Source organism: Aegilops tauschii, chromosome 4 (genome assembly GCF_002575655.3).
Source record: "Aegilops tauschii subsp. strangulata cultivar AL8/78 chromosome 4, Aet v6.0, whole genome shotgun sequence".
In the NCBI taxonomy this organism is placed as follows: domain Eukaryota; kingdom Viridiplantae; phylum Streptophyta; class Magnoliopsida; order Poales; family Poaceae; genus Aegilops; species Aegilops tauschii.
In genome coordinates this window covers 5948017-5957594 of record NC_053038.3, presented here as the reverse complement: position 1 = coordinate 5957594, position 9578 = coordinate 5948017, and the positions used below count along the sequence as shown (strand labels likewise).

General features: G+C 45.2%; 1 protein-coding gene across 1 annotated transcript; it reads right to left on the bottom strand.

The window, feature by feature from the left end:
* Nucleotides 1-1385: 1385 nt before the first annotated feature.
* On the bottom strand, nt 1386-4950 carry LOC109759345 (uncharacterized). Its single transcript, XM_020318172.4, has 7 exons — nt 4561-4950; nt 4379-4455; nt 4082-4216; nt 2954-3008; nt 2779-2866; nt 2069-2167; nt 1386-1980 (listed from the first exon to the last, which is right to left on the bottom strand). The coding sequence occupies exons 1-7, from the start codon at nt 4809-4811 to the stop codon at nt 1855-1857; spliced, it is 831 nt and encodes a 276-aa protein (XP_020173761.1). The 5' UTR covers nt 4812-4950; the 3' UTR covers nt 1386-1854.
* Between the last annotated feature and the right edge of the window lie 4628 nt (nt 4951-9578).

Below are 9578 nucleotides of genomic sequence, written 5' to 3'. Positions count from 1 at the left end.
ATGAGTTTCTGATCAACAAGTCGAAGGCTAAGTTAACAAGTTACAGTGCAAATAGATTATCTCATGCTCGCGGGCTAACCTTAATAAGATATGTTTTTTTTCTTTAATTCCATTCTACCACATGCCTTCTATGCTTCTAAAAAAAGTATTTTAACCAAGCTCACCTCTACTGTTTGTAAATTTTGGTGGACACGAATTCAAGAAGACAATGCTTCTAGACCCCTTTGTTTTAGAGCCTGGGAAGAATTCTGCAAACAATTTAGTGAAGGAGGTTTGGGTATTAGAGACATTTCCTTGATGAACATAGTTTTAATTGCTATGGCTATTTGGCGACTTATCAAAGAACCTACGGAGAGCTATTTTCCTTGTAACCTGTCAACCCAAACAAGTATGGAAGAACAAATATTTGGTTCCTAGAGTAAAATCTTTTGCCTGGCGTCTTATTCGCAAGGCTATATCTTCTGGGTTGTGAGCTTCCAGGTTCTCCACTCATATAAAAAAGGAGTGTGTGTTTTTTGCGGGCAAAAAAGGAGTGTTACAGGTGTGGTATGCCTGAAACAGATTCTCACATTTTCTTCCACAATTTAGTTGCTAGAGTTATCTGCTTCAAGTGGGGGATTAAAACAGATGCTTTTGATCATAATGCTTACCCCCTCTGCTATAATTCAATCTCTCTTATCCTTCTCCCACCCTGAGTGTTCTTTAGATAAGACCTTCACTCTTCTTTGGAACATTTGGAAAACTCGCAATGATATTCTCTTTAACAAAAAAAAAAAAAAAAAAAAAAAAAAAAAAAAAAAAAAAACTGGTCTCCTCAGGAGTATGGCTGAAATTGCCTTCTTCTGATCACTCCATCTTTGTTTGCTCCACGCTTTGGGTTGGACTGATGTCTCATATTGCAAAGTTTTGGCGGAGGCGGCTGAAGCTAATGACCTGTTGGCCAAGCCTGGACACTGGAGGTTAATTCCTTCAAGTTGCTTCCTCTCTGAATTCCTTCAAGATCTCTCACATTCCTCGAACTTTGAATCTGGCAGCTCATTCTCTTGCCAAGAGAGCTTGTAGGCATCGCTCTACCTCCTCTGTTGTAGTTTCAGATGCAGTGAAGCTTCATGTAGAACTAAAATGGCTCTTGAAGCCATGACTCTCCCTACTGGGAGACTTCTGTCTGTACATAGCTTTGGATGTTAATGAATAATCTAGCCCTCTTTGGAGGGCCACAGTTTGCAACACACACAAAAAAACATGGGAGAACTCGTATAAACCAACACAAAATTGTCTGCTTTGCTAGTTTGCATCCTGCCGGTTTCAAAATTGTTAGGAAACTAAAAACCTAACAGGTTTGGGGGCATATAAATTTTAAAAATATGATAGAAACCACATGCAAATAAAGTTATAAACTATTGTATCCAAACATTAGAATGCATGTATCTTACAAATATCCTCTCTAAATTCCGCCTTTCTAACTATTGAGCAGGACCGGCATGGCACTGCGAGTTCAGCAGATGTACAATCTTACATTCACACAAAGTTTACAACACTTGTCATCCAATGAACCACAGGGTTTAGCGAGTGCAAAAGCTGTTAGAAATAGTAAGTATCCCTCAGTTGCTTTCGGTGAGCGTGCATCATCAGCATATAGGTCGTGCTTCTGGAGTAATGGCCAGTGAAACATTTGAGGATATTTCTAGATCTTCGCGAGCCCAGCTTCTTTGCCTAATTTCAGGTTCACCCTGAATGGGATTGGCAGAACAGAGCTAGGTTTTCTCCGTGCTTTTGTAGTTTCAACTGCCAATCCTTTTTTTTTCAACCCAGGACCAGTTTGAACCGCCTTTGTAATACATATTTACAGAAACTTTATGGCTTTGGTTCAGCTGCCTGACTAGTGCCATTGTTCATGTGATCCTTTACATAGGTTCGAAGGCATCCGTTGATTACCCGAGGAGCACCTCCATCACAAAACCGCTTTGCCAGATCTACCGCCTGAACAATAATGAACAAGGGGGCACATATATTCAATGCTTGTATGCCAAAACCATAGATATGAAGGACATGCAGAGAAAATAATAACCTCATTAATGGCAACTTTGTGAGGAGTTCCTTTCGATGTCATCTCTGCCATGGCAATATGAAGAATGCAAAGTTCTAGGATCCTTGCAACAGGTTCATCCTGCCAATGAAAATGTTAAATGAATGAGCAAAAGAATATTGATGCAACTTAGTAAGCAAACCAGACTGCAAAATACGAATGGGTAAATTAGTAACTGAGCTGGTGATAAATCACAGGCAGAAGTTCAGCAAGCAAGCCATTATTTCACATAAAGTAAGTGAGCTGGTGAGTTTTAGGAGCGAGTCAAATTTTCTTTTGCTGGCAACAGTTCAGATATTTCAAGAACGTAGTAGCGCCAAAACTCATGCCACACACGTCAGCTTCCTATTGATTACTGAATCACTCGCCCATTCTTGGGACTGAAATAAAAACACATCATGCCCAATTTTGTAAGACAAAATTGAGAGACCCTACTCCAGCACACTGAATAGGTAAAGGCAAACAAATGATCCTAAATAACCATCCAGTTTCACTCACTTCTGGTATTTCTGTTGTGATTTTTTCATGCACTGAGCCAAAGATATTTGATATCACAAACTAGTAAAACACGTTTGAACTTGGACGCCTGATAATACATGCCTTTGGACTGAACTTATAAACATATGAGCAACTTGAGGCACACTTGGAGGGATTTGATGGGCCAATATTCAAATTGTGAAACAATTATCAACCTTCCAATGTTGGGGAATTATTTTGTTGATGACTTCAACATGCTGATCCCATCCACCGGCAACTGCCACTAACATGTCCCGGGCCAATCTGTCACAGAAAATGTCTAATTAGAAAGGTACTTTTTGCAAGACCTGAACAAGCATTACATAGATATTCGACTATATCTAAACATACCGTAACACAAAATTGTTGTACACCAGCCTTGGAGGAGCTGAAAGAACTTCTGCTTCTGAATTACAAGAAAAATAATTAAGCAAACTTCTGCGAAATTCTTTTCAAAAGAACTAAACACTACTGGAGCAACTTGTACAGAAAGCTCCTCCAAAATACTCTGTTCTATTCAGATTTTTTTTTTATACCAACGTGTCTACACCACAGTTAACACGAGACAGGATATATTGAAGCCTAACTGGTATTGAACAAATCAGTAACTTACTAGCATGAAATAAGCAATTTGTCAATTCCTACTGTTTCGCGTAGCTTTTGCTATACTTATTACTTAATATACTAACAAGACCAACAACTTTTAGGTCGATCTCCGTTCAAAATATTAAATTAAGCTGAGTTCAGCAATGGTCATCCATGCTAAGACTGAGACATTTCCCCATGTATAAACAAAACATAACCAAAATGTAATCATATGGTCGAGACAAAGTGGAGGTTACATATTGTCGTCCAAGCAGGAGAAAAAGGCTTGGCATCTTAAAAAAATGGAACGCTGCCCAGTAAGCCAGATAAGGGTGATGTGTAGGTGATACTGCTTTTATAGTTTATCCCTGAACCTTCGAAGGAATTGCACGTCAAGATTCCGACTAAGGCAAGCTTTTACAGTATGCACACTTTTTAGGTATCTTCAGTCACAGGTCCAATCTTTCTGCTAGCTTCAACTTTCAATGCAGGAAATCACCCCAGCAGCAAATTGAAATTTTCCATCATTTCCTTCTTACTTTGTGTGCGCGCGCATTATTATACCCTTATCCTAGTAGACATGATTATTTACTCAATACTGCACAACGCATGAAAAGCACACGACACATCCTTATCCTAGGACATAAAAGGAACAGTCTTCCAATGCTAACATTGAATCTGCAACAGTGATCAAGTTCTCTGAAGAGTTCAGAAGATCAGGATTTGAGGTAATACATACAAGTTTTGCCCAAGCATTTTTTTACAAACAGTTACACAGCTGACCTCGACAAGAGCAAGTTGCATAACGTTCCATATTCCCAATTTAAAAGTTGCAGCTCCAGTTTCAGTAAGATTAGCATTTTAAGAGTGAAGTTGCATGGTCATAGTCATTACCATTTGCCGAATCCTTCTCATTCTGACTCATGAGCTTCTCGGCCTCCTCCTCCGTCGCAACCTCCAGAGGCCCCCCACAAAAGCTCATAAAATTGTAGCTCTGCACGCACGCCTTGTTGAAAACATAGCCAGGCTCTGCAAAATGTTCAAAATTTAGGACAGAGAGCAAACGAAATCTGTAGTACATTGATGTTACCGCTGGCTCACTAAAATGCACAATAAATCGAAAAGAACTAGAAATTCGAGCAGTCGGACACACACACGGATTACAGCAGCAGAGATTAAGAGGCGGGCTACCTCTTCTCGCGGCCACCCGGCGGTCGAAGTGCCGCACCACGTCGGCGCCCTCCAGGCATGCCGCGTAGGAGACCATCCTGCAACAACGGCGGCAGGAAGCATCCATACAATCTATCAGCACCGCAGACCAAACCAAGAACCGAGGGAGAAAGCTGGGTTAGTTAGGGAAGGGGCACACTCACAGCGCGAGCTCGCGCGCGGCGCGGGGGCTGCAGAACCGGCCGGAGCGGTCGACCTTGGCGTGCCCCGGAGCGGGGGCGGGCGTGGGCGGCGGGCTGGACACGACCAGCGGCGCGCGGGAGGAGGCGACGGTCCGGGCCGGCGGCAGCGGCGCACGGGTGCTGAGGAGGCCGCGGCGGTGGGTCCTGGGTGCGACGGAAGAGGAAGACGAGGAGGAGGAGGAGAAGGTGGAGACGGCAGCCGGCGCCACCATTCTGTGCGGCCCGGCGGTGGCCGCCGAGAGAGGAGGGGGAGGGGGAGGGGAGCCGGCGAGAGGTGGTGGAGCTGGAAATGGAGGAGGCAGGGGATAGCGAGGGGATAAGGTGGAGGTTTTGCCGGGTGATCTGCATGGGCCGCTTGGGCCAGGAACGACCCCTGGTCGGAAGATTTAAGCCAAACGGCCCAAAAGTGCACCCTCTGAGCTCATCTAAAAAAAACGTTGATCCAGTCCAATTGCAGCCTCTTTACCGAAGTTTTTAGAGTATTTCTTCAAGCATAGATTGATACCGCGAAGAATGTGTTTTCAAGAGATTTCATTGTAATTCTTAGATTCGTTGTAATTCTTAGTCATAGGAGTTACTTTGTATTTTCTTGGATATTAGGTCCAAATCAGCTTGTAATTGTTATGAGTATGAATAAAGTTACAGGTATTTTTTAAAAGAAAAAAAACTCTGCCTGTTCGTGAGAGCTCAATGTGGAGGCTCATTCCCTAGCTAAGGCATCCTCTTCTCTCCCGTTCGACCATCATGTGTGGCTTTCTGTTCTGTCCGACATAACTGTATCCATATGAATGTTTGATTTTAATAAAGTATGCAGTTACTCAAAAAAAATCTCTGCCTCTTCCTCAATCTGCCTCAGAGCCAGAACCTGCCCTAGGGCGAACAACACCTAGAGATTAAAGCACTTCACTGCACCCTCGGCCCCCAGTGTGTGCAATTCCTGGATCGAATAGCTTGGGCTTGGGAATCACTCTGAAGGTGACCCAGGACAACGAATCTCCCTCTCTATCGGGCTAAGCATCCTCAAAGACAATCAATCGTGTGCCGGCTCCGGTGACAGAAAGGGTAGGGCATCCACAGGCTCCGGGAGCGATGGAACGCTTGTTGAACGCATCCCCACCATGCACTCCCACCTCGCTTTCCTTCATGGGTCCTTGGATTTCCCCTCCCCTCTCGCCCAGTAGATGAACTCCACTAGCGGCGAGGACGGGAACGGCGGCATCCTCTCGTGCTCGGAAGCCATGCCCTCGAAGTAAATCCTCCTCGCCAGATTCATCATTTCTCGATCTTCCTAAGCTCTGCAAGTCAACGCATACCTCTCACTTTTAGATCTCGTTCCTCCTCCGCATCCTGCTTCCCTTGTCTCCACTCCTTCTCACATTGCGACCACGAGAGGGAATCATCGTTGATCCGGATGGTCTACTCAAGTTGAGAAACCAAGTGTTGGGCATTTCCAGAGTTCAAATAACATCTACAATTTTATGATAATGTGCTTTTGTGTGTGTTGGTTGGTTGTGTGCATCCCAGCAACCGGTACGGCCACGGCTCGGTGTAGCTAGCCGTCTCCTGCGAGCTCACGCCCCTGCGCCACCACGTCGGCGACTACAACATAAAGTTGAACAGTGGTGGTAAGAAGACGACGACCCTTCCTCCATCCCTTGCTTGCAGCCCTTTAATTTCCCCTAGCAAGATCATGTTTGGTTTGGTTTGGGCACATGAATTGTTAATGTAGTGGTAGTTGACAATTTTTTATTTGGGGGCTTTCCTTTTCTCTATGTTGTTCAAGCTTAGGGATGGATGGATGGATGCATGATTATCATGTAGTAGTAATATAACTTAAATGTGTTGGATGGAAACATAGGAAGGAAATAAACATAGTAATTTGTTTGGTTTCAGAGATAGACGATTGCATCTTGAATTTGGTTCCAACTTGAATATTTTCTCCATTAAAAAGAAAAAGAACCGAGCCATAGATCCTGATGTTAATTAGCTGCAAAACCTCTTTGGTGGCATCCACTAGTTGATTGGGTTTGTCGATATATACAAATTCATTATGTTTTTGTGCCATGGGATGATTTTATCTCCTGTTTCCTGATGATTTACTGCCTTGTGCCGTGTGATTGAATACATGGTCAGGACAGGGCTTACGACAAGGAGGTGATGACCATATTTGAGCCCAAGACGGTGGCGTATAGGTTCTGCCAGCTTTCGTCTCCACTGTCACCGGTGACTACAACCTCAAGTTCAACAGCGGCTGTAAGAGGACGATGACTCTTTCTTCCTTGCTTGCAGCCATTGGATTTACCCTATCTATTTTGGTCTGGGCTTTCCATTTTTTCTATGCAGCTCAGGGATGGATGGATGGTGATGGAATTGTAGGTAGGAAAAAGCAGAGCACTTTGTTTGGTTTTAGAGATTTTGATTACATCTATAGTTCGGTTACAAGTTGAATACTATTCTCTGCTCTAGCATGAAGGAGTGTGGTATGTAGTCTCTTTTTGTCTTATTTTTTGGTGCTATAATTTCCTTTAGAACTAGTTGAAAGGACATGCGGTGCCCCCATGTGTCGTTTTGGTAATTGATGACATTCTCTATGACTAATGGTTGCATTGAGTTATATTTGAAGGATTTGTCCATAGGATTTTCTTGAAGTCCATGTGTTGGTTTCAAAGAGTTTATGAGTTGACCAAGGTGCTATTAAGGAATTATCCAAGATTGGTCATGTGAGTGTTGAGCTTATTGCAAGCATGTCTTGAAGAAGAAGAGTGTGTGATCATTCATGTCTACCTTCAAGACATCATCCAAATGAAGATAGTTGGAAAGATTCAAGGTTGATCAAGACTAAGTGAAGAGTGAATCAAATTGATTAACAGACAAAGCGTACAAGATGTACCGAGGGATCAAGTGATCCCATGGTATGGTAAGCATTGTCCATTACGCTTTGTGTACTAACCCATGTTATTCGTGAGAGTTCTTTGTGGGGTTAGGTTGCAGTGTGCAAGTTTAAGTGGAGCATCACGAAGAGATCATCCTTGAAGCTTGCCGTCCATTGTGGTGTCAATGGACTTGAGAAGATGTGCCAAAGAGCGGCTCACCCATTGTATAGTATGGGGGAGCAAACATCTAGTCTTCATCGAGCCAACGCAAACAAGAAAGGTGGTCCAACTTGAGGGAGTCAAGATCGTCATCATCTAGCTCAAGTGGACTATGTGCAAGGCAAAGTTTTGGCCTTGATAGTGTTGGAAATATGCCCTAGAGGCAATAATAAATGGTTATTATTATATTTCTTTGTTCATGATAATTGGCTATTGTTCATGCTATAATTGTATTGTCCGGAAATCGTAATACATGTGTGAATACATAGACCACAACGTGTCCCTAGTAAGCCTCTAGTTGACTAGCTCGTTGATCAACAGATAGTCATGGTTTCCTGACTATGGACATTGGATGTCATTGATAACGGGATCACATCATTAGGAGAATGATGTGATGGACAGGACCCAATCCTAAGCATAGCATAAAAGATCGTGTAGTTTCGTTTGCTAGAGCTTTTCCAATGTCAAGTATCTTTTCCTTAGACCATGAGATCGTGCAACTCCCGGATACCGTAGGAGTGCTTTGGGTGTGCCAAACGTCACAACGTAACTGGGTGACTATAAAGGTGCACTACGGGTATCTCCGAAAGTGTCTGTTGGGTTGGCACGGATCGAGACTGGGATTTGTCACTCAGTGTGACGGAGAGGTATCTCTGGGCCCACTCGGTAATGCATCATCATAATGAGCTCTATGTGACTAAGGCGTTAGTCACGGGATCATGCATTGCGGTACAAGTAAAGAGACTTGCCGGTAACGAGATTGAACAAGGTATTGGGATACCGACGATCGAATCTCGGGCAAGTAACATACCGATTGACAAAGGGAATTGCATACGGGATTGATTGAATCCTCGACACCGTGGTTCATCCGATGAGATCATCGTGGAACATGTGGGAGCCAACGTGGGTATCCAGATCCCGTTGTTGGTTATTGACCGGAGAGGCGTCTCGGTCATGTATGCATGTCTCCCGAACCCGTAGGGTCTACACACTTAAGGTTCGGTGACGCTAGGGTTGTAGAGATATGTGTATGCGGAAACCTGAAAGTTGTTCGGAGTCCCGGATGAGATCCCAGACATCACGAGAGGTTCCGGAATGGTCCGGAGGTGAAGAATTATATATAGGAAGTCCAGTTTCGGCCACCGGGAAAGTTTCGGGGGTTACCGGTATTGTACCGGGACCACCGGAAGGGTCCCGGGGGTCCACCGGGTGGGGCCACCTATCCCGGAGGGCCCCATGGGCTGAAAGTGGAAGGGAACCAGCCCCTAGTGGGCTGGGCGCCCCCCCATGGGCCTCCCCCATGCGCCTAGGGTTGGGAACCCTAGGGTGGGGGGGCTTTCCCCTTGCCTTGGGGGGCAAGGCAACCCCTTCCCCCCTTTGGCCGCCGCCCCCCCCCCCCTTGAGATCCCATCTCCAGGGCCGGCGCCCCCCCAGGGGGCCTATATAAGGGGGGAGGGAGGGCAGCAACCTACAGCCTTGGGCGCCTCCCTCCTCCCCTGCAACACCTCTTCCTCTCGCAGAAGCTCGGCGAAGCCCTGCCGAGACCCGCTACATCCACCACCACGCCGTCGTGCTGCTGGATCTCCATCAACCTCTCCTTCCCCCTTGCTGGATCAAGAAGGAGGATACGTCGCTGCACCGTACGTGTGTTGAACGCGGAGGTGCCGTCCGTTCGGCACTCGGTCATCGGTGATTTGGATCACGGCGAGTACGACTCCGTCATCCACGTTCATTGGAACGCTTCCGCTCGCGATCTACAAGGGTATGTAGATGCACTCCTTTCCCCTCGTTGCTAGTATACTCCATAGATGCATCTTGGTGAGCGTAGGAAAATTTTAAAATTATGCTACGATTCCCAACAGTGGCATCATGAGCTAGGCCTATGCG

Coding starts and splice junctions, on each gene's coding strand:
- LOC109759345 (XM_020318172.4), bottom strand. CDS start 4,811: ATGGTGGCGCCGGCTGCCGTCTCCACCTTCTCCTCCTCCTCCTCGTCT. Junction 4,456..4,560: donor GCCGCGCGCGAGCTCGCGCT/GTGAGTGTGCCC, acceptor CCGTTGTTGCAG/GATGGTCTCCTACGCGGCAT. Junction 2,867..2,953: donor TACAACAATTTTGTGTTACG/GTATGTTTAGAT, acceptor TTTCTGTGACAG/ATTGGCCCGGGACATGTTAG.